The sequence below is a fragment of the Mizuhopecten yessoensis genome, unplaced genomic scaffold, assembly GCF_002113885.1.
Source record: "Mizuhopecten yessoensis strain PY_sf001 unplaced genomic scaffold, ASM211388v2 scaffold11009, whole genome shotgun sequence".
In the NCBI taxonomy this organism is placed as follows: Eukaryota; Metazoa; Mollusca; class Bivalvia; order Pectinida; family Pectinidae; genus Mizuhopecten; species Mizuhopecten yessoensis.
In genome coordinates this window covers 784,123-809,839 of record NW_018408833.1, presented here as the reverse complement: position 1 = coordinate 809,839, position 25,717 = coordinate 784,123, and the positions used below count along the sequence as shown (strand labels likewise).

General features: G+C 37.1%; 2 protein-coding genes across 2 annotated transcripts in view; one reads left to right on the top strand and one right to left on the bottom strand.

Annotated features, from left to right (window-relative positions):
* LOC110464551 (cytidine deaminase-like) overlaps positions 1–4,281 on the bottom strand; it is a 24,610-nt gene extending 20,329 nt beyond the window's left edge. Inside the window, exon 1 of the mRNA XM_021519820.1 lies at positions 4,161–4,281. Coding sequence (XP_021375495.1) covers positions 4,161–4,173 — 13 coding nt within the window. The 5' untranslated portion in view covers positions 4,174–4,281. The remainder of the gene's footprint in view (positions 1–4,160) is intronic.
* A 32-nt stretch (positions 4,282–4,313) lies between these two features.
* Positions 4,314–25,717, top strand: part of LOC110464550 (nucleolar complex protein 2 homolog) — an 87,333-nt gene continuing 65,929 nt past the window's right edge. Inside the window, exons 1-12 of the mRNA XM_021519819.1 lie at positions 4,314–4,401; positions 6,480–6,590; positions 7,662–7,855; positions 8,399–8,580; positions 8,725–8,871; positions 9,498–9,609; positions 13,398–13,570; positions 15,462–15,572; positions 15,953–16,066; positions 16,792–16,980; positions 17,865–18,004; positions 18,317–18,428. Of these exons, the coding sequence (XP_021375494.1) occupies positions 4,361–4,401; positions 6,480–6,590; positions 7,662–7,855; positions 8,399–8,580; positions 8,725–8,871; positions 9,498–9,609; positions 13,398–13,570; positions 15,462–15,572; positions 15,953–16,066; positions 16,792–16,980; positions 17,865–18,004; positions 18,317–18,428 (1,626 nt within the window). The 5' untranslated portion in view covers positions 4,314–4,360. The remainder of the gene's footprint in view (positions 4,402–6,479; positions 6,591–7,661; positions 7,856–8,398; positions 8,581–8,724; positions 8,872–9,497; positions 9,610–13,397; positions 13,571–15,461; positions 15,573–15,952; positions 16,067–16,791; positions 16,981–17,864; positions 18,005–18,316; positions 18,429–25,717) is intronic.

The window sequence follows — 25,717 nt, the reverse complement described above, 5'->3', positions numbered from 1 at the left end:
TTTTTTTTAACTGAATGAGAAGAAATGTAAGGCCAAATATCCTCACAAACAACGCTTAAGTGAAATCAGTTTGCAACTAAGCAGTTCGAAAATTTTGCAACACGTCTGGAGAAAGACGTTCCTCGTGACGCTGTAATTCACTAGAGTAAAACGTCCGTTTATTATGTTTGTTTTTGCATAATAACTGCTATACATACCGTAGAAGCACCTTCCTTTTTGTCATCGCCGCTGACAACATGCGCCATTCTCTGCGGCTTCGGCCGCATGCTTGGCCACAAGTCACCGAAATCGGGATACATAGCCTTATTTATGAATCAGTAGTAGGTAAACGTTGCAGAAGTGTATGTATATTGTTCATTGTCAATGCTGCTTAAACAACATGCCTAACATTAAGTCAACACTCGCCTGCATTTTCGTCTTTTCCGCTTCGCGTTGCGAATGATGTCTAGGCCTACACAAAACGAAAGTAAAATGTGCGCATGTCTAAATGTAAGGGAGATCACTCGTGTTTTCCCGCAGTATATGTCTGAAATCATTCCGAAGGTGTTGTTGTTTTTGTGTATATTGAAATAAAAGAGTCCTGTTATATGGTAATACTTCAATAAACGAAAAACACAAATCACACCAACAGACATATAAAATGTAGGCCTATCGGAGCATATTTTCGTTTCTGGCTGAGCTGTAATTAGCGAGAAGGCGATATAAAAATGCAATAGCATATCTTATGATGAAAATAGAACAAAATGATAATACTGCGAAGGTAAAAAAAGCCTTCAGGTTAGAATACCAATATGGAACTAGAGAAGGACAGTGGCTAGTTCTAACATGATTCCCGGTCTCATCTGCCCCGGCCGGTTGATCCCATTTTAGTTAGGCAAGCCTGGTGTGAATCACACGGAGGCGATTTTAGAATTAATTGACAGGATCCGTATCCATTAATAGGTTTGTAATATGAACTTTTTATGTTGATCTCCTACATAATTGTAAGTTATACTCCGCCTTATATTTCGTTAAATTATCAAGTTTACGTAACAAGTGCAAGCGAAATCCTAATTGACTGCCATGTTGGAAACTTCCTCAATCTTTCCGATATAGGTCAGACGTCTAAATATGGGTGTCATGACCAAATATGGAAATTGTAGTAAACATGACCGCATCAGTAGTAATACTATATTTGGCCGTGAAGGCCATATAAGGAAACGGATAACATCACGCGTGATCTAACATGGCCGTCGTTTCTTTTTTTAGAGTTTTTAGTAAGGATTTGTTATTTTAACGATGAACGAATATGCAATATTTTGATAACATTATAATCATATGAAGCGTGAATCAGATATATTATTACTGATTAGCACTTTTGATTATCCTCAGTTAGTTGGAACAGGACCGCTTCATAGCTCTGACCACGCAATATATAATTGTAAACAGGGACGTAAATGTCACCAATTTTAGCCAATCACAGGACAATATTTCCGTGTAAAGGGTTAATCCAGCGACAGTTCCAAGAGTAAATACGAAGTTTTAGAAGGATACTTAGTTCTAACTAAGAATAAGATTATATCCAATGACGTTTGAGTGAACTTGAGTCCGTGGTAATGGATTTTATTTGCAGTTTGTTTAGTATTACTAGAAGGTGACGTTATGTCTCGTTTATGAATATCTGAGCTCATTAACTGAAGTATTTTTACCGGAAGTTGCGTGTAGCATGCATGACCTACATTCAAGTAGCAGTTCCCGATTGAGATAAACAGGGTGCATTTTCAATAAGAATACGACGTTGTGATAAGATCATATGTTCTATAAAGAAAAGTAATGATATTTACAAGCCATTCAAGTGCATTTGAGTCCAAAGTTACGCATAATAAAGACAGTAGGTCCGGTATATGATTCAATTTAGTACCAGTGACTACCGCTAGAGGCCGTCTGTGTGAAATCGACATTTATGAATATCTGAGCTCATTAACTAAAGTAATACCAATAGCTGGCGGCTCACGCCTTAGCTAAAAATGCTTTGGATATTATTAAACAAAGACTTTTTGATTGTTGTGTACAAGAAATAAGGAATCGTATAGCTGAATCGACCAAATGTAGTATGTATAAACACCTAGTATATGCACAAAGTTTTGATATGAACATTTATCTCGGGAAACCTATCCAATTCAAGTACAGAAAAGTCATTACGAAACTCAGAATGTCCAGTCACCAGTTAGAAATTGAGCAAGGTAGATATATAAATGTACCAAGGAACTTAAGAATCTGTGAATTATGCAATTTAAATATTGAGGACGAATACCACTTTGTGCTTAAATGTCCATCTTTTCAGATACTTAGACATAGTATTGAAAAAATGATGTACATTCATTCAAATACATATGTACTTATTTTATAACTAGTACATCATTCATTCAAAATACATGCCACTTATTGGTTTACACATACAAACTGCCGCCCTGGTAAGCATGTATTGAATATGTATGGTTGCAGTAATATCCTGTACCTATAAGTTGTAAACTTTTGGAAAATAAAATGAACAATGAACTATTATAGCAGGCCAAAACTAGTCAAATTCCTATACCAGAAAAAGAAACCTTCATCCCAGAATGATGTGGTCTGGATTCAGTCCTTAAACTTATTAACTGTAAATAGACAGGGTGGGATTTTCATGCATTTAAATCATGAATGTGTATCTTGTGAGATAATCAATATTTTGAAAATGTAAAATCCTAAAAACAGACATACATGATTTTTCATTGTTTGGTCTCTCTCATTTTCACCTCCATTGTATTGGAAATCAGAGTTTAATTTTCACTGCATCATAACAGTAAGATTTGATACACAACAACAAAGTCTCATATCTAATCTCTAAATAATGAGTCAAAAAACGGTTTCCTTTAAGGATACTTTTACCACTTCCAACAAAAAAATGCTTCTCTGATTTGGAAAATATTACCCAGTAATGAATTGATAAAAGTTTTAAGTATAGCACTTCTGAAAAGAAACTCATGCCTTGCAGAACATTTAATTTATTAATAAAATTATAATCCGAAAAAAACACCAACATCAGTGTTCTGGGATCAAAAATGCAGAAGGCCCACAGTACTTAAAACACAATATGGTTACTATATATGATCTATTCAAATGAGCTACAGCTGCTATAATAAGAATTTAAGAAAGCAAAAACTTAAAAGAATTTTGGAAAAAAATACACTGCAGTTCTTAAACTAAGCTTTATGTTAAAAGTGTTTCAAAAATTTAAGAATTAAAATTCAAACTCATTTTTTTTTGCCAACATTAATTTGTACCAAGGTTGATAAGGATGACAGTTAACATACTGATGAAACTTTAAAAACTGAAAACCAATATGAAATACAAAAAAATGCATGGTAACAAGTGTTGATTGAAATGTTCTCCATAACCGGGCGGACCAGTTCTGGTAATTCAATTACCTGTACAGTGGCGGATCCAGAGGTTTTTTTTGGGCTTTAGGAAACCCCCCCGGCACCCTGAGAATTTTCTTTAAAAATCATGTATTTTCACCATTTTCCTCAATTTTTCCCCCCTTGGAACCCCGCCCAGGGAATTTGGAACCCCCCCAGATAGGTCTCTGGATCCGCCACTGCTGTAGCTATATATATATATACCAGTGACTTTTTTATTTTCATGGTGTAAAACAGTTTAAGTTAGTTTCCAATACAGGATCCGGTAGAGCTCCTCTACACTTGACTTAAAATTATAAATAAATTTAAAGTTCATTGTTATATAATAACATTTGCCATTTAATTATTATAGATATAAAAAAGTTTCAAAGGCATCACAAATTTATTAACTTCAATGGCAAAACAAATTACTTCAAGAAATTGCAGTTAAAAACTGATACAAAAAAACCCATTTAAAACGGTTGCTAGTGAATTAATTAGGACCACCTTGAGCAGTGGCGGATCCAGAGGAAATTTTTGGGCTTCAAGAAACCCCCACCCTGATAATCTGTACGTGTGTAGTACTACATTGTAGTACTGTAGTTGCACGTTGTGCAAAGCTGAAAGATAAGACAAGTGCCCGTGTCTAACCTGACACAGCACGTGCGTTCTGCTGTTGTTGTTTTTACTTTCTTTAATCTACAATAATTTTCCTGTTATACACAGTAACTGAATAATACCTACCTGAGTCTCCCATATCTGTACTGTGCCGACGTCGTACGCGTACATCCACAAAGTGAGATCCACTGTTAGGCCTAACATAAGCTGTCTGCTACGCCTAATCTAGGTGACGTACCGGAAAGACCCGAGTGCTCCTTCGCCTGATTCCGATGTCTGGTCACAGCCAATGAAATTTAACAAAATAAGTTCCGTCATCAGCAGCAATGGCAGCGCACATGGCGAAAAGCATGGCACCGAAGAAAAGGTATTTAATTTGCTTTTTGTTTTTCTGTCGCTGTTAACAGCAGGCAAAGTAATGTTATTTGGGTGAAACAGTCTAATGCTACTGCCATAACAGCTAAATAACGTTCTTATTTTGTGAACAAAATCGATTACAATCAATTCACATGGTGTTGTTGACATATTGGTTTGACGCTCAAGTTATATCACGGAATTAGATTGTCTTAAGTCCGTCGTAGGGTACAGTAAAGCTATTTTATTTACATCAGAATATTCCCTAAAATATGTATTAACTAACATTTTAGCCAATGCTAGCAATGCCCTTGGTGATCTGACAGTAGGCCTACTACACTACAACTGACGTGCATCGCAAGATCTCATAAAATATCAACTTGATTTGATTGTTACATTATATATAAATGATTGAACGAGTTATTTTATCAGGTAATACAATCACGTTGTGTACTTGTCATAAATAACTCTACAGAGATAATGTCAATACGTTTTGAACATAGCAATCTGGATCCTGACTTTTAATTCTTCTATCTGCCTCAGTTTAGTAATTGTTTAAAAATCTATTAAATCAGATGGCATATCTCGAACAATTCAAGCATGTCTTTAACTTAATACGATATACAACACATGGATTTCAATCAATAGATCTTAATGCAGTGGCGGATCCAGAGGTTTTTTTTGGGCTTCAGGAACCCCCCCACCTTAGAATTTTCTTTAAAAATCATGTATTTTCACAATTTTCCTCAATTTTTCCCCACATGGAAACCCCCCCAGAAAATTTGGAACCCCCCCCCCCCCAGATAGGTCTCTGGATCCGCCACTGTAATGGTTAAGAATATTTATTTCAGTCCAGTAGCTTATTTTAAATTATTTGTTAATACAGCAGTTGCGACTTGCCAGCAGGGTTTAGAATTTAACTATACCTTCGGTTATACCCCTTTGAAGCATAGAAAATAACACAGATCCCATAAGAATCATCATTCAAATAGTAAAGAAGAACCAAATTTAATCTGAAACTAATTAATCACATTTATAAAATATCCAGCACAAACCAATGAAACCATAATTAGTGCTAAACTTCTGATGACAACACACAGGCCATTGATCTGAGGTAACTAAATCTTAAATGGACCAAAAATATATGATAACTTATGATTATACAGTTGTTTATGTAACAGCAGAGAAACAATATCTCGAAGAGTGGACTTCCTGGATACCAACACTTCCCAAACATCTCCAAAGTTTACGAAACATTGGCTGATCGTGATAAGCTGCTGAAATCCACTTTACACAGTATTTTATTAATTGAGGTCAAAGGTCAAATTGAGGTCTCTGTGACCTCAATTTAGGAAGTGAGACACTGCCTTTCTGTGATCTATACATATACCTTATAGGCTAAATATATATACGAAGTTTTATAATAACCATTCATGAAACAACAGGTGAAAATATATGCTCCGAATATCAATATTTCAGTACTTGAGGCCAAGGTCAAAGGTCAAATAAGCCACAGTGACTTTGTTGTGGATGAGATATGCTCTGGAAACCACAGTAAGCACAGATGGATGGTTGCAAAGCAAATACTGTATACAACCAATATACCCCTAACTGCAGTTAAAAGGGATGTGTGAAAATAACATGTCTGTATCGAGAAGAGAAAAATGCACGGCCAGACCAGGATTTAAACTCAGAACTTACGAAATCTAGACAGACAATCTAAACAGTTGAGCTACGTATACCTGGTCACCAGCGAATGACCCAGTCCAAGTAAGAGAGTAGTGTGTTTTCACTGATGAGCAGCCATGAATCATCAACCTCCAGCTTCTCAGTCTGATGGTCTCCAAATTGAGCTTTAGGGAAATTCCTTCCTAGAGCATAGCCAGAAGGTGAATGGATCTGTTTACTGTGATTGAAACCTGCTACATCATGTGGATTATAGTCTCTAGTCAGGCAAGCTGAACTCTGTAGTCAACAATCAGCTTAGTTCAAATACAGGATAGATTTGAACACCTAAGTTCATTGTGAACTTTAAGTAAATAAACAATTGCATTATGTATATACTTACATTGAAACTACTTTACATTTCAGAAAACTGAAAGACATGAGTGTGGATGAATTCATGAAGAGTGGATTTGATTCAGACAGCAGTGATGAAAGCTCAGAGCCAGAAATTCCCAAAAAGAAAAAAATTGTGAAGAGGTTGGTATTGTGTATAGATTTATATATGTAGCATTCATTTGTGAAGCATCAGCCTGTTCATATATTTGGAACCCCGTTTCTAATGTTGTTTTTATAGTGTGTCCATTTGACCAATTTTTGCGGAGAACCAAATGTGCTTCATCATTTCCCTAGATACCAATACAGGATTGAGGAAGAGAAACTCAGCCTTCAAAAACATTCCAAAAACTGAAGTTTGAATATTTTTCTTAACAACTAATTAAAACCTTTTTTTAAGTACATTGCCAGCTTAAATCAGATCTAGACAGACAAATTTGGTTGAGAGGTAATTCTGATAAATGTGAAAAAGTATTGTCAATTTGTGTTCTCACAACCTAGCTGTCTTCTTTACTAAGAATATTTCAATAAATGCATTCAGATCTGATAAGTAGCAGTGTTAAGTTCAGGAAGAGTTACCTCCCATGGACAGTAAAGAAAAGATGTCGGCCAACACTGCGGACAACGTTGCATCCTTTTTCTTAGGGTTCCTTAAGCTTCAGCTAATTCCAGTAGATTCGACTACACCGTTAAAATCCTATTCATGATCACGACACACATAACACCTCCATAAACACAAAAAAAAACAAAAAAAAAACAACAACAGTACTTTGATTTACAGGGAAATGAATAGACGACTATTGGAATACATTAACAGAGCTTATCTGGACCACTGACACTTTCGTTATTAACTCATTCATCCCTAAAGACATATTTGAACTACTCCAATTCGAAGGTTGGAATAGTACATTATGAAAATTCAGGGGTGAATGAGTTAATAATATTTAAGTGAATTTTTTATGTTAACGGTGGAATAAGGTTACTATTAAAGAAATATTAGTTAAAACCATGTAAATCAACTAAAATCAGTTGCTTATTATGATGCTATAAAAAGGTTTAAAGTGTTTAACTGTATAAGAGCTCAATCATGTGTCCTGTATTAATTATATTGATTTGAATGATTCCAATAATTTGATGTTTCTATAGATTCAGTATCATCCATTAGCTCGTTATTGAAACAGAATAATTGTTCAGTTTTTATTGACTTTTTTTCAGTAAAAAGTCTGAATTGACAGCTGCCTCTAAGCACAAACAATCCCTGGAAAAGCTTGAGAAGTTAGACCCAGAGTTTTACAAATTCTTAAAGAATGAAGATAAATCACTACTCAATTTTGATGGCAATGACGAAGATGATGATGAAGACGATGATGAAGACGATGATGATGACAATGAAGAGGAGGAATATTCAGGTAACTAGTAATCTAAAAAGATATTGATGTGTGGTGGAAACTTATTTTCAGCATTCTGAGCCATAAATAAAAACACTATTAAAGGACATACATGTTACTGTTAAAAACTAAGGATTTTCGTCTTCAATGCCGGGTTTTTACAAGTCAAGATCTTTTTCAAAAAATTGAACGTCAGAGTATTAGTTCCCTAATTCATAGTTTTCTCTTAAATTCTATCGTGTCTTTTAAAATTCTTCCGAATTTTTTTTAAGTGTCCATCACAATTACACTCCTCAGTTCTGGGATCTGCCTGAGCATGAATTTATGGCAATCTCTACAGGATTTTTCTTTTTCTTTCCTAAATCTTGCTGTTTAGTATCTACATGTAAATACGAAGATTAATTATACAGTCATTTACATGTATTTAGTCTTCATGAAATGTCTTTATACACTCAGTGAAGAATTGTGTATGCTTCTAGGATGTATACTGTTATGGTGCTGTTCTTAGACACATAGGTTAACAGAGAACATTGAAAAGTTTCTGTTGTGCTTATAATTATATAGATACATCAGAGGAGGATGTAAAACAAAGTCCTCAAAAATCTTCTGGAAAGAAGTCAAAAGTGGAGCTTGACCTTGATGACCTTGATAACTACAGCACAGATGAGGAGGAGGAGGAGGAGGACTCAAGTGATGAGGAAGATACAGGCAAAGGGCGCTTGCATAAATTACCAAAAAAACTTGAGGTATATACATTTTGTCTTTCCCCTGAACAAAATCCATGAATAAGAAATACTCTGGCCAAATACTACTACATTGACTGTTATAAAGGTTTTATTTGTTTTGGAGTTTATTTACCTACTAATCAAATTCTTCTACTCGTTAAACAGGTTGCCAGTGATGAGAGTGAGGAGGAGGAGGAGGAAGCAGAAGAAGCAGAAGAGGAGAGCACAGATACCGTCCCAACAGTAAAGAAACATAGAAAGGGAACATTAGTCACACCTAGGTTGATAAAGAATTGGTCCAGAAGTTTAGAGGTAATTCCTATATAGTCCAAAGTGTGTCATGTTTTGCTTTTATTAAGTCTACTTCTTCCACTGTGCAATTTTGTCCGACACATTTCTCAAAAAAAAATGATGGAAATTAATGAAACTTTACACAAGTGTTCATCATGGTAAGGATGTGTGCAAATGACCTTTCAATTTCCGATCGTTCGACAATGATGGCTGCCACGGCCTCTGATTGGTTAGGTGTATTTTTGCATCTTTGCGACTAGTTTGGGGTACTTCTGTAATAGTCCCCCATTACCACTAGTACTTGTTTCTTTTGTTTTAAGAAAGAAATTTGCTAATGTAAATAAGATGGATTCACTATTTCAATGGATCTAATTTAGTTATATAGTTGGTCCTAATGTATGCATAATATAGTGAGTAAAAGGATTTATCAAAACTACCATAAACAAATACACATACATGTTGGTGTTCTCTAGTTACAGATTCTCTGGTAAAAAAATCATTTGAACATGGTCTGGATAAGTGTGTGTAAAATTGCCAAAACAACCCAACAAACATACTACAGCAACAATAAAAATAACGTAACTGCTACAGCAATTTAATTACCAAAATATCTATATGTGTCTTTAAAACACTTGTTTCTTTTGTAGACAAAACCGACTATGGCAGTACTAAAGGAAGTGATAGCTGCAATGAAAGCTGCAGTATTACAGGCAGGTGGAGAGGGGAAGGCCAATAAATATGTTGTCAAGGGTAGCGACGGTAAGTTACAGGTAGATAGAGAGGGGAAGGCCAATAAATATGTTGTCAAGGGTAGCGACGGTAAGTTACAGCTAGATAGAGAGGGGAAGGCCAATAAACATGTTGCCAAGGGTAGTGACAGTAAGTTACAGGTAGATAGAGAGGGGAAGGCCAATAAACATGTTGCCAAGGGTAGTGACAGTAAGTTACAGGTAGATAGAGAGGGGAAGGCCAATAAATATGTTGTCAAGGGTAGCGATGGTAAGTTACAGGTAGATAGAGAGGGGAAGGAAAATAAATATGTTGTCAAGGGTAGCAACGGTAAGTTACAGGTAGGTTGAGAGGGGAAGGCCAATACATATATTGTCAAGGGTAGCGACGGTAAGTTACAGGTAGATAGAGAGGGGAAGGCCAATAAATATGTTGTCAAGGGTAGTGATGGTAAGTTACAGGAAGATAGAGAGGGGAAGACCAATAAATATGTTGTCAAGGGTAGCGACGGTAAGTTACAGCTAGATAGAGAGGGGAAGGCCAATAAATATGTTGTCAAGGGTAGTGATGGTAAGTTACAGGTAGATAGAGAGGGGAAGGCCAATAAATATATTGTCAAGGGTAGCGACGGTAAGTTACAGGGAGATAGAGAGGGGAAGGCCAATAAATATGTTGTCAAGGGTAGTGACGTTAAGTTACAGGTAGATAGAGAGAGGAAGGCCAATTAATAGGTTGTCAAGGGTAGCGACGATAAGTTACAGGTAGATGGAGGGGGAAGGCCAATAAAGATGTTGTCAAGGGTAGCGACGGTAAGTTACAGGTAGATAGAGAGGGGAAGGCCAATAAATATGTTGTCAAGGGTAGCGACGGCAAGTTACAGGTAGATAGAGAGGGGAAGGCCAATAAATATGTTGTCAAGGGTAGAGACGATAAGTTACAGGTAGATGGAGGGGGAAGGCCAATAAAGATGTTGTCAAGGGTAGCGATGGTAAGTTACAGGTAGATAGAGAGGGGGAGGCCAATAAATATGTTGTCAAGGGTAGCGACGGCAAGTTACAGGTAGATAGAGAGGGGAAGGCCAATGAATATGTTGTCAAGGGTAGCGACGGTAAGTTACAGGTAGGTTGAGAGGGTAAGGCCAATACATATGTTGTCAAGGGTAGCGACGGTAAGTTACAGGTAGGTTGAGAGGGTAAGGCCAATACATATGTTGTCAAGGGTAGCGACGGTAAGTTACAGGTAGATAGAGATGGGAAGGCCAATAAATATGTTGTCAAGGATAGCGATGGTAAGTTACAGGTAGATAGAGAGGGGAAGGCCAATAAATATGTTGTCAAGGGTAGCGATGGTAAGTTACAGGTAGATAGAGAGAGGAAGGCCAATGAATATGTTGTCAAGGGTAGCGACGGTAAGTTACATGTAGATAGAGAGGGGAAGCCCAATACATATGTTGTCAAGGGTAGCGACGGTAAGTTACAGGTAGGTAGAGGGGGGAAGACCAATACATATGTTGTCCAGGGTAGCGATGGTAAGTTACAGGAAGATAGAGAGGGGAAGACCAATACATATGTTGTCCAGGGTAGCGATGGTAAGTTACAGGAAGATAGAGAGGGGAAGGCCAATAAACATGTTGTCAAGGGTAGCGACAGTAAGTTACAGGTAGATGGAGAGGGGAAGGCCAATAAATATGTTGTCAAGGGTAGCGTTGGTAAGTTACAGGTAGATAGAGAGGGGAAGACCAAATAAACATGTTGTCAAGGGTAGCGATGGTAAGTCACAGGTAGATAGAGAGGGGAAGGCCAATAAACATGTTGTCAAGGGTAGCGACGGTAAGTTACAGGTAGGTGGAGAGGGGAAGGCCAATAAATAGGTTGTCAAGGGTAGCGACGGTAAGTTACAGGTAGGTGGAGAGGGGAAGGCCAATAAATAGGTTGTCAAGGGTAGCGACGGTAAGTTACAGGTAGGTGGAGAGGGGAAGGCCAATAAATAGGTTGTCAAGGGTAGCGACGGTAAGTTACAGGTAGGTAGAGAGGGGAAGGCCAATAAATATGTTGTCATGGGGACGGTAAGTTACAGGTAGGTGGAGAGGGGAAGGCCAATAAATAGGTTGTCAAGGGTAGCGACGGTAAGTTACAGGTAGGTTGAGAGGGGGAGGCCAATACATATGTTGTCAAGGGTAGCGACGGTAAGTTAAAGGTAGGTGGAGAGGGGAAGGCCAATAAACATGTTGTCAAGGGTAGCGACGGTAAGTTACAGGTAGGTGGAGAGGGGAAGGCCAACAAATATGTTGTCAAGGGTAGCGACGGTAAGTTAAAGGTAGGTGGAGAGGGGAAGGCCAATAAACATGTTGTCAAGGGAAGCGACGGTAAGTTACAGGTAGATAGAGAGGGGAAGGCCAATAAATATGTTGTCATGGGGACGGTAAGTTACAGGTAGGTGGAGAGGGGAAGGCCAATAAATATGTTGTCAAGGGTAGCGACGGTAAGTTACAGGTAGGTAGAGAGGGGAAGGCCAATAAACATGTTGTCAAGGGTAGTGACGGTAAGTTACAGGTAGATAGAGAGGGGAAGGCAAATAAACATGTTGTAAAGGGAAGCGACGGTAAGTTACAGGTAGATAGAGAGGGGAAGGCCAATAACCATGTTGTCAAGGGTAGCGATGGTAAGTCACAGGTAGATAGAGAGGGGAAGGAAAATAAACATGTTGTCAAGGGTAGCGACGGTAAGTTACAGGTAGATAGAGGGGGAAGGCCAATAAACATGTTGTCAAAGGTAGCCACAGGTACCTAAGTTACAGGCTTTGTGATGAGTAACATACAAGGCAGGTGACAATAAGAACAAGCTTGCCTCATATAAGTAACATTTCAATCTCCCTGATGATAGACATTCAGTAGAATTACTGCAGCTTTGAAGCATGTATGCTCTTTAGTTTATGGTTGTAAGGTAGGGCAGTTGAGAGCATATACACCTTTCACAAAGATGGCCTAGGTGGGATATTGATCAGACAAGAAATGGTATGGGGCTACCAACTCAACCACATGGGTTTTCTCCGAGTACTCTGTTTTTATCCCCCGCTTTCACCGAAACTGTCTGTCTGTCTGTGTTAAATGCCTTAAGGGCTCGGCCAAGTTCGATGACCACTTTCAGCGGACCCAATTTGGCAGAGTTATGGCCCCTTGAATGATGAAAAACATCATAATCTGCCGTTTTTGTTCATTTACTCTTGCAAATATTATCTGGTTGTCTTTAAACTGAGTTACAGGGTTCAACACATTAAGGACTCAGCCAAGTTTGACAAACACTTTAATTGGACTCCATTTGGCAGAGTTATGGCCCCTTGATTAACAAAAAACGTCATTATCTGCAGTTTCCACTTAATAACTCTAGCAAATATTAGCCAAATTAGATACTGTTCAGATGCTTCAACCAAATTCCGTATGCACCTCCGACTCATGCTAAGTTTGCCAACCAATGTGATTTATGCATATTTACGGATAATTCATGAGGTATAGGGCGGTTTTTCTTCTTCAAGTTTCTAGTTATACATTATGTCTCAACAGCACGATACTCACATGTTTAAACCTAACCTCAATAATGTTAACCTACAATATGTCCTGCAATATGGGGATATAAATTCCGCGAATTCGCTTGTTCTCCCACATTTAGATCCTCTACGTGCTACCATCCAGACCAATACAAATGATTGATGTAAATTGATAAAACTTGTATCATAGGTGTAGTAAAATAAAAGATTTTTATTTATTTTGTGAGTTGTCTGACCTATCTTTATGTTAGTAACAATTGGGCTCTGTTTTTCAGTGTTCAATGCCATTGTGCGGATGTGTCTGACCCAGGTGGCGCCAGCGCTTCATCAGGTGATAGGGCTACCCCCTATAACTGACCTACAGAAACCCATTGTACCTGCCAGTAATAACAAAAAGTGGGTGAAAATACGTGTTGATGTGAAAATCTATCTGACATATTTATTGAAGGTAAGTACTGAAATATTTTCAAGGTTTTATTAACGCACATCTATCTTTTGACTGTTTTTTTTATTCATGTTGAAATTGAAATTTTCCATTTGCTTTGACCAGACATATGTTAATATCATTATCTCTGAATAGAAAATTGCGATTTTTTTTTTTTTTTTTTTTTTTTTTAAATTTTCAAAAATTTGTCTGACACAGCAAATAGCCTGATTTGTGTAATACTGTAGAATATTCTTAGAAAATAGGGTTATTTGTTTGAACCTTTCTATTACATACGTTAAATATTCTTCCTGTCATCGTTAGAAAGTGTTATTTGTTTAATATCAATATTACAGAGAATAAAGTTCATATCCAATTAAGACACCCTTAGAATAGGGTCATATGTTTGAATCTTTCTTTTTCCGATATCAGCAATTCTTTTCTTTTTTACCATCTTCATTGTAGTTCGATACTTTTATGACTACCGTTATTTAAAATGTGAATCTTCCCATGTTGTATTGTTAGCTCACTGGGTCCAGACTTCTTGTTAATTATAACCACTGATTGGAATTCAAATAAATTTGATTTGAAGCGTCCCTAGGTGGTGTGGATTCAAAATTGTACAAATGGTTGGGCTGACCCCCAGGGGGCTGAGGGGCGGGGCCAAAAGGGTCAATTTGCCATATTGCTTTAAGCGACTTCTTCTCTGGAATTAGGAGATGGATATCAACCATATTGGACTGGAAGCATCCCTAGGTGGTGGAGATTCAAAATTGTTCTAATGATAGGGCTAACCCCCTAGGGGGCTGAGGGGCAGGGGCAATTTGGCTATATTGCTACAAACGTCTTTTTCTATAGAACTATACTTAATATCATTCATATTTGATGAAAAGCATTCATGGGAAGCAAGGATTCAAAATTGTACAAATGGTGAGGCTGACCCCCCGGGCTAAGGGGTGGGATCAAAAAAGTTTATTACTTGGAAATGGTTGAGATCCCCACCATATAACCATACATACAATTGCTGAGTATAAAGAGAAGAATTCACATTTGCTTCCAGGATGGCCCTAGGGTCTGGCCCCACCAATGGAGACAGTCTCTGGGTCATAACTTTGAAACGGTTGAGATCCCCACCCCAAAACTATGTATACAAATGCTGGGCATAAAGAGACAAATGTAGTCATGATATTAGAATAGACCCAGGGGTCTGACCAAACCCCTAGGGACCTAGTTTTCTTAGTCACAGCTTGGAAACAGTTGAGATCCCCACCCTATAACCATATATACAATTGCTGAGTGTAAAAAGACGAATGCAGTCATGTTATTAGAATTGACCCCAGGACCTGCCCCACCCTTGCAGACTTAACTCTTGGGTCACAACTTTGAAACAGTTGAGATCCCCACCCTAAAACTATAAATACAAATGCATGGCAAAAAGAGACGAATGCAGTCATGACATTAGAATTGATCCTGGGGTCTGACCACAACCCTAGGGACCTAGTTTCTTAGTCACAGCTTGGAAACAGTTGAGATCCCCATCCCATAACCATACATTAAATTGCTGGGCATGAAAAATTCAATACAGATATGCTACAAGGATTGGCCTTGGGGTCTGGCATATTCCCTTGGATCTCATTTGTAGAATATTTTGCCATGATTGCTTAAATATCCAGGTGACCGATACAGGCCCTCTGGGCCTCTTGTTGTAATTATCTTATCACCTATTGTGTACATGCACTACACAGTGTCATGGTGATGTCATTATGAAGACAAAAGACATGATGCCAGAATGGTGATGTTTAAGATTTTGTGCTGGTCACAGAAATTATGTTGAAAAAGGTATTGAAGTTGTCTCCCTTTCTTTCTGAATTAGTAACTTATCAGATCAATATTAATTCTTACTTTTGTTTTCCAGCTGGTGAGTGAGTTGTCAGAAGCAACCATGATCAACGTGATCCTGAAGCATATACACAAACTGGTCGCCTTTTATTCCTGTTTTCCAAAAATAGCCAAGGTCATGCTCAAGGTTAGAGTTTTGCTAATATTGTAGTAAATCCGAATTGAGTTAAGCCTTTCTCATTACTGGAGTCTGAAAAGATGATATTCTGCTGTACATTAATGTCACTCTCCAAAGCTTGATAAGTTGAAATCTAGACATTGAATTTAAATTCTTTCATAAAGAAAGTTTTTCATTTTGACTCTTGAAACTAATAGCAGTGCAGTAATACTCATGTTAGCAATAGTCCAAAATGTTAAATGTTTACATTAATTTCCACACTGAATAATTCACTCTTGTGCAGAAGGATGCTTTCATGGTTTTGGTTCCATTTGGTATATGATTCTTTTACTGTTAAAAAACAAATAGAACTTTATCTTCCATGAACTATATGTAAAATTTTGTTTCAGAAAATGATCTCTCTATGGAGTACTGCAGAGGAGACAACACGAGTCATGGCATTCTTCTGTATCAACAGACTTATACACATCATGCAGACCGCTCTCCTTGACATGTGTGTTAAGGTAATCTGTTAACTTCATTCTGTATCATTTAACTTGAATACGTTATGGTGACCACTCCTCCTTGAAATGTGTGTTAAGGTAATCTCTGTATCAGTAAAGTCAAACACGTCGTGCAAATCACTCTCCCCTCAACATGTGTGTCAAGGTAATCTCTGTAAAGTTAATTCTGTATGATCAGTAAACTTGAACTTGAACGCATCCTGCAAACCATTCTCCTCAAAATGTGTATCGAGATAACCCCTCCAATTCTGCTCTGTCCCTCCAATTCTCATTCTTTGCTTCATTGATTTGACTTCCATCTAGTCGATGTATTATAAGGCTTTATTCCCTACCACTATATATTTGATTACCTGGTGCTAAGCACCATCCTGTTTTTACAGTATGCTTGATCATGAAATCTTTTAGCACAGCTAAATAAAATGTAACATGCTGGTAAATACATACAATATGAATTACCAAATGCCATATGAATCTTTATTTTATTTTATATATTCTTTTCTTTGTTGTTGATCATGTTGATACCATTCCTATAATGAATACAAGTAAATAAATCATGAGGAACAACAGGTATTTCAAAATCAGGTTAGAAATATGATTGCCAGGTTAGAAATATAGAAATATGATTGCCAGGTTAGAAATATGAATCAGTATATGATTATGATACAAATGTAGCACCAACCCTGTGATCTATGACATTAATATATATTTTATATTTTCTGTTCTAGCAAATGTACATAGCCTACGTGAAGAACTGTAAATTTACTTCACCCTCAACACTCCCGATGATCAACTTCATGCAGCGCTCCCTGGTGGAGATTTTTGCTATTGATGTTGTACGGGCGTACCAGTACGCGTTTGTTTATATCCGACAGCTTGCAATACACCTGAGGAATGCAATCACAACCAAAAAACAGGTACAACTTTTAAACACATTCCTTATCTTAATATTGATTTATTTGTTATGATACCTGGTTCTATATCCATCCTGACCTTATTATAATATATAAGGATTATAATATATAAGGTCAGTATCAGCAAATTACATAGAGAGTCTTGATTGAGGGGTCAATATAATTTCTCTGATTAAAGGTCAATGTATTGGTTATCAACACTTTGATACAACAACAAAGCTGTTTGTTATATGTATTGCAGGAACAAAGCTGATTGATATATGTATTGCAGGAACAAAGCTGTTTGTTATATGTATTGCAGGGACAAAGCTGTTTGTTATATGTATTGCAGGAACAAAGCTGTTTGTTATATGTATTGCAGGGACAAAGCTGTCTGTTATATGTATTGCAGGGACAAAGCTGTTTGTTATATGTATTGTCCCTATGGAGAAAGCTGTTTGTTATGTGTATTGCAGGGACAAGGCTGTTTTTTATATGTATTGCAGGAAAAAAGCTGTTTGTTATAGGTATTGCAGGGACAAGGCTGTTTTTTATATGTATTGCAGTGACAATGCTGTTTGTTATATGGATTGCAGGGGCAAAGCTGTCTGTTATATGTACTGCAGGAACAAAGCTGATTGATATATGTATTGTCCCTGGGGACAAAGCTGTTTGATATATGTATTGTCCCTTGGGACAAAGCTGTTTGCTATATGTATTGTCCCGAGGGACAAAGCTGTGTGTTATATGTATTGTCCCTAGGGACAAAGCTGTTTGTTATATGTATCGCAGGGGAAGTTCAGATATTTACATTGACTGCACTGTTATAACTGCAGCATCATCATTATTTATGATTATTTTTGCGTAGATTTTGTCGTCAATAACATGTTGCTGTGTTTCTGTTATAGGAGAACTGCCAGGCTGTATATAATTGGCAGTATGTACACAGTCTGGGCCTATGGGTGAGGCTGTTAAGTGCCACCCATCCCAACCCCGTTCTGGAGCCCCTAATATACCCCCTTACACAGACGATCATAGGCACCATCAAGTAAGTATCTGCTAGTCTCCGACATCTATAGTTATAACTATTGTAACATATCCTTTGGGTTATAATATAAATCTCTTTCTATCATGCAAGGGGGGTTGGGGTGGGGGAACTTACCCCGACCCCACAGTATGAGATACTGAAACTATGTTTTTTTTATTAACAGTAAACGTTTTATCATGCTAGGAGATGGGAAACTTTAAAATATGAATTTTATAAATGAAGGTAGTATGAGATACTGGTCAATGTATATTTCTATTGACAGTAAACATGGAGATTTAGATGATATATTCACACATTTGGTTTTGTCTTTAGACTCCTCCCTAACTCCCGGTTTTATCCACTGCGTTTCCACTGTGTTCGGCTGATGACAAGTCTGTCTCAAGCGACGTCGACCTTTATCCCAGTGTTACCATTCCTGCTGGAGGTGAGTCGACCAATTTATTGTCACAGGGAATCTGTAGGGGTGGTAGTAAACATAACACAGGTATCAAGTTCTGTGTATACGTAATGTACAGATACCTGATATACAAACAAGACACAGTAAGGCCAAACAAAATTGATAACTTGGTTCTCAGGCCCACGCGCATTTCATGGCACCGTGCGCATTGCCAATTTTATCGTGAAAGTAATAAAAAAAAAATCATGAATGCGCCAGCCGCCATCTTCCGGAAAATTGGTCAGCATGTCGTTTTTACTCGTTAGTCACCCAAGTCCCAAAAAGTTTGAATAACGATAAGGATTGAGATACAGGCAAGCGTTTAAATGATTATAACTTATTAGTCTTGTGTACAAATGGCGCTCATTTCGGTACAAATAAGGAATGGGGGGTTCGTGATTCTCGTCTGGAACATCGTGGGGGGGATTTTCGGAGGCTTGCTCTATGACGGGTCTCTACACAACTATAAAAAGACAAGGTAATGCCCACAATGAAAGTTTTACAAACTACACAATAAAAAAAAAAATCGCCCTCTCGTTTTTGCCATGTAAAACGAAAGAAAAAAAATACTGCCCTGCCGCATCTATTTTGAAAAAAATTGGCCTGAGAACCAAGTAATTAATTTTATTTGGCCTAATAAAGATATGAAGTACTGTAAATATACATATTTTAGTTGTAGTCTTATTTAAGTGCTTTTCACACCTCAATACTGTGCTAAATTATGAATGAGCCAATTGATGCCATTGTAAATTGTTCTCAATTGCATAATTTTTGGGGGTACAATAATTCATCAATGCGCTAATCTGTTAAAATTTGATAATGCGCTAAAATTTGAGGTCGCTGAAATAAGTATGTTTACAGTATACAGATCACATATACAGACACATGGTATATTGGGTGGTCAGGTGACACAGTGAATAGCGCAATTGCCTTTCACCAAGGCGGCTTGGGTTCGATTCCCCAATCGGACATGAAANCCCACGCACGCTTACATCTGGGCCAACAAGAGTTGTTAGTTGTATAAGTTGTAAAAACTTTTTTCATAATTGTGGTAAAATAAACGAAATTTATATTATATACACTTGGTATCAATAGTCAAACCTGCTGATACAACCAATTCCATTAAGGGACGATCTGCCTACAGAGATATAATAAATATTCCCAGTTAAGTGATTGAAACAGTATTAAGAGACTACATGAGTTAAGAGACCCCTTTTTGGACTTTCCAAGGGTGTTCTCTTGATACATGTTTGTCTGTGAATACTAGTTAGCAAGGATATGAAAATAAGTTGATTCACCTTAAGCTGTTACCTATCAATCTATTCCATATAACCCTCAGTTCCTGTGCAATAACACAGTTGTATCTGAACACTTTCACTATTAGAGAACATCTCCCATGTTGATTTTTTTTGTGACAATTAGCTGATTGTTGTGTTAAAGTTGTGTAATCAACTGCCGCGGCCCCTATAGCTATTACCCAAACTATGTAATTCATTACTATTAATTTACCTCCTACCAAATAACTCTGAAGAAATTTCTGACCTGAAGAAATTTCTGACCCAGTTAATTGATCTTGTGTGTGCTGTTGGTGTCAACTGGTAAAACGTTCAATAATCATTTTACATCATGTTAGGCTGGGGACAGTTTGAGTGGTCTGATGGTGACTGTGTAGTAGATAACGCACTCGTCTTCCATTAAAGAGGCCAGGGTTCGACTTCCTGGTCAGACATGAAAAGATATCGTGTTGTCTGCCTGACCATGTTGGTTTCTCTAGGTACTCCAGTTTCCTCCCACACATTTGGACCAACAAGAGTGAAAAAATTGTAATAACTTGTTTCAAAATGGTTGTAAAATAAATAAAGTTTATATTTTATATTAGTTTGATACACAAGATTAACCTGTCAATGCAGTTTCAGGACTAGTCAATACAGATAGCCCGATAGTCTGAGACTAGTCAAATCTCCATCTTGACTAGTGGTACTGAAAACCACTAGCCCGATTAACGAGGCAAAATTTGAAATTGCTTATCCTGTTGAATAATATTGGAATTTGCACATGGACTAGTAAAAATTGAAAGTACTACCCAAATTGACCTGTGGTACTCAAAAATAATTTCTAGCTTTGAGTGCATATGTGAAGGGTCAGTTGACACTGAATAAAGATGGAGAATTTCTGTATGTATTTAGCTGGAGATTTTGGTTTTAACAATGGAAAAACATCTCAGTAGTGAAACATCATTATGCCACTGTCCATCATCAGACAGACTGAATGTACATTTTTTTTTTATTTAATTCTCTGAAATAAGTTGTATTCTTTATTGCAGGATCAGTTTTATTTTCATTCAGATATAATCCTATAATTTCCTCATTGAGAATGGAGTAAAAGTTACTGTAAGAGTTGTTTCCCTTGGAACAGAACTTAGCTGACATTTGGGCATGGCTTTATAGCAACTAATTCAGTGGAGTTTCAGTTGTGTGTTTCATTCTGATTGACAACAGATTACTTCGTTTTCTAAATACCACCGTGCCATATGCTTAAATGTCAAACGTTCAGGATGAAAGATTTTACTATGATTGTTCTGATGGTGTAATGCAACAATTTTACATATGTGTAGGAGGATTTACCAGTAAAATCAATAAACAGTATACAACACGAGTCAGGAGGACTATAGAGATTTATACTCCCCTCCTCAGTGTATGTAATACAATGTATAACAGATCATGCTTGCCAACTTTTTGAAATTTCCATGTGGGGATTACGTGTGCTCAGAATTAAAAGCATAAATAAAATGTGTGTATGTATGCCCAAGGGGAAAACAACACTTTTAAATGGCATTTTCAAGCTGTTCTTTCGGATGAAATCATTAGATGTTAGAATATAGGAATAGTTTAGCAAATTCACTGGTTGAAAATGCTCAATTTTCGGGTCCAAAATCGGGAGTTTCCTTCCAAAATCGAGAGAATTGGCAAGTAAGACAGATATGTATTTATACACTCAAATTGTAATCCGTCTGTCTTCTGGTGTTTTAAAATGTTGGTAAATATAATTTTGTTATATTTAGACATTAATTACCTTGACAATTGTTCCTGATAAAAGTTCTGTTTGATAAATTTTGAATTCGTTTGAAAGCAGTTACCAAATTATTGCTTTCAATATAAATGTTGAATTTTTTATAAGGACATGTTTATTGATGCTTGTTGCTGCAGTTATTGCCTTTGATGTTCTATAAATGTCCCTGGAATTGAAACGCTCGTTGGAAAAATGTTTTTTTCATCCCTCTTTAGGCTCAAGAAAATGATGAAATTGACTAACTTTGAAATGTCATTGTAAATACATTATCTCTTTTTTTGGGCAACATTGAGTTTGCAAATAAAATTACTGCAATCATTGCTTTGATAAAATATTGAATCAACAAATGAAAAATATTGTTAGTTACCCTTCATAGCAGTATTTGTTTGTGACTGTTTTGGTTGAAATATGGTTTCTGTACTTTAATTTGCATACATGACAAATATTGCTTTCACACTCAAACAAATGATACTCTCCAGACCAAAGAAGTGTTAAAGAATAGTACTGTCATACATATAATGTTTGGATCCTTTCTCTTCGATGTATGCGTCGTAAAATAGATGGAGTTTGTGAAATCTTTGTAAGCCAATCCAGTCAGTACCAGATGTAAGGATCATAGGCACCAGGCTCTCGGCTAAATTTAGTTAGAATGACTGACATCATAGTGTAGAATTTCTTTATCAGTCATGTTGACGTAGGCTGATGACAACACGAGGATAGGGTTTCGATGATGGATGTAAAAAAAAATGGAAAACATCACTTAAACAGGAACATTACCCAGAATAAGGACAAACTTTATATTTGATTAGTTAATGAGATTTAGGAAAAACTTATGACCCGCTTTTAAAGGAGGAGATAAAGAACCCAGTATAATTGTATTGTTTAGCTTTAAGGCTTTGTATAATCTGTTTATGGTCCATATAGATTTTAATAGAACATCAATCACAAACAAACTATGGACTTGTCTGCCACTACCAAAAATGGATATATCTAAATATATTATGATGAACTGACATAAGTGTTCTATAGTTCGTTCTCAAGACTGTATTGTGTACTTGAATTTCACATGAACAATATTTTCTCAGATCTGCTTGACACTATGATTGACTTGATAAGTATGGCAGAACACTGAACATACAAATTATAGTCTCCATGATGAATTACAAAGCAGCGCGGACAACACAGCAGAATCTCGCGTAAAGTTAACCCTTTCATCCCTTTGTAACTTTAGTAGACTTTACCATGTATTGATCTGGATGAGTCCATTATGTTATACAGTGGTGAAAAGGGTTAAATATATTCTTCAGAAGTAAACATAAAAAGTGTTCAACAAAAGAATTACACTCAACTGAAATACTGACAAAAGTCATCTATTTTCATATATGAAAACTTTTTTTTAAATGTGTGAAAATGGTTGCAAACCATATCATATGGATAATGAGCTGATGAACTCCTGTAACACCAGTGACATTTGGGTCTGTTGAATCGTGGTAAGCCTCCCACACCCTCCCCCAGCCTCCCCCACACAATGTCAGCGTCAGAAGCTTGGGCATCATAAAATGTCAGCTATTGATCATAAACACCATTATTCCTGACATATGGAAAATTTATCCTATTATTCTGCTCAATGGGAGAGCAGTTATTTCATTGTGTTATCCCCCAAGCTGTTTCATTGGTGTTTGACGGCTCAGCTTCCTGTTCAAGCAAGGAACTGGAGTAATTTACAATATGGATTTAAATTATTTATGATATAATGGAAAATGAGACTATTATGATGTTGTTTTTTTCCTCATCATGCAAAAAATGCACATAAAACTAATGCAGCAGACTTTTTTTTTTTTTTAAATCTGGATTTATTTCCACAAGTTGATTTCACCTGGGTTTTTGACTTTGAAACAATACAGGATAGAAATTCTTTAACGGATATGTATCAGAATTTTGTCAGGACTCATAGAATGATAGATAGCTTATTTTGGTTTGTACAGTGGAGGTCCCAAATACTCCCTGGTATATATCCTCCAGGGGGTCCTTATACATATTCTCTAGACAGACTTGATAGTATTCTGTTCTCTCCGCTGGTACCACTTAGTAGGTTCTCCCTTGTCATCACGTCAGAGGAAAAGGGTTTTAATTTGCACAAAAAAAAAAAAAAAGATGCTGACTTAAAATTTGAAAAGCAGATTTTAAATGCTTACAGTGGTGTAATATTGGTTTCCCTACCATTTGTATGGCTGTGTTGTTTAACCTACCATTTATTGTGTTGCCTGCAAAGCGGGGCGACATATAGGTATTACTTTGACGGCGGTGGCGTCTGTTGCGTCATCCTAAACAAGGTTTCCATGCGATAACTTGAATTCCCTTGAGTTGATTGAACACAAACTTCCTACAGTGCTTCCATAATAAAAGTGCTTCCTTCAGATTGCTTTTTAGGTCCAAAGATCATAGGTCAAGGTCACTGTTACTATAAAAAGAAAATCTGTTTCTGTGAAATAACTCAAGTTTCTTTAGGTAGATCGAGCTAAGACTTCATACAGTGCTTTCTTACCAATAGTGCTTGCTTGGGATTGCTTTTCAGGTCCGAAGGTTGAAGGTCAAGATCACTGTTAATTTAAAAATAGAAAAACTGTTTCCATGTAATAACTTGACATTTCTTTGGTCGATCAAACTCAGAATTTCATACAGTGCTTTCTTACCAATAGTGCTTGCTTGGGATTGCTTTTCAGGTCCGAAGGTCAAATATCAAGGTCACCATAACTATAAATAGAAAATCTGTTTCTTTGCGATAACTTGAGTTCCTTAGGGTTGATTGAACTCAAACTTCGTACCATGCTTCCTTACTAAAAGTGCTTGCTACAGATTGCTTTTCATGTTAGAAGGTCAAAGGTCAAGATCACCGTTACTTAAATAGAAAATCTGTTTCTGTGAAATAACTAGAGTTTCTTTGGGTTGATCGAGCTCAGACTTTATACAGTGCTTTCTTACCAATAGTGCTTGCTTGGGATTGCTTTTCAGGTCCGAAGGTCAAACATCAAGGTCACAATTACTATTAATAGAAAATCTGTATACTTGCAATAAGTCCAGTTTCCTTGGGATGATCAACCTCAAAACGTCACACTGACTGGCTTTTAACGAAACTTGGTATGAGTGTTTATTGGCATAAGGTGGCGTGCAATAAACTATCTATTTTCTGATCAGTGAATAAAACATGGCCACAGCTACCTTAATTATAATTTCCTGAAATTTCTCCAAAACATTGTTCAGATTTCAACACTCAGTAACTTTTGTTCTACTGGACAGATTTGAAAGCCACTGCCTCAATTTGTGTCGCCTGCAACACGAGGAGACATATAGGTATTACTTTGTCAACGTCTGCGTCCACATTGGTTGGGTTAAACGAAACAAGGTTTCTTAGCGATAACTCGACATCCCTTGGGTTGCTCGGAGTCACCGTTAATATAAATAGATCCCATCTTCATAATCTCAGTAAGCTTGCCTGCGCAGGCGACACATCCACTCCTGTGAAATTCTTGTATTGTCGCTAGGTTTCTGATTTGTTTGGCTATCTTGGTTTCCCTACCATTTGTATGGTTCCCTACCATTTATTTGGCTTTGCAGGTTTCCCAACCGTTTGTATGGCTGCCTTGGTTTCCCTATCATTTGTATAACTGTCTTTGTTTCTCTACAATTTGTATGGCTATCTTGATTGCCCTACCATTTATATGGCTTTGAAGGTTTCCCAACCATTTGTATGACTGCCTTGGTTTCTCTGCCATTTGTATGGCTGCCTTGGTTTCCCAACCATTTGTATGGCTGTCTTGGTTACCTTATCATTTGTATATCCGTCTTGGGTTTACCTACCGCTTGTATGGCTGCTTTGGTTTCCCTACCATTTGTATTGCTATCTTGGTTTCCTTACCATTTCTTTGGCTGCTTTGGTTTCCCTACCATTTGTATTGCTATCTTGGTTGCCCTACCATTTATCTGGTTGTGTTGATTTCTCTACCATTCGTATGACTGCTTTTGTTTCCCTACCATTTGTATTGCTATCTTAGTTGCCCTACCATTTGTATGGTTGTGTTGGTTTCCCTACCATTTGTCTGGTTGTGTTGGTTTCTCTACCACTTGTATGACTGCTTTTGTTTCCCTACCAATTGTACTGCTATCTTGGTTTAATTACCATTTCTATGACTGCTTTTGTTTCCCTACCA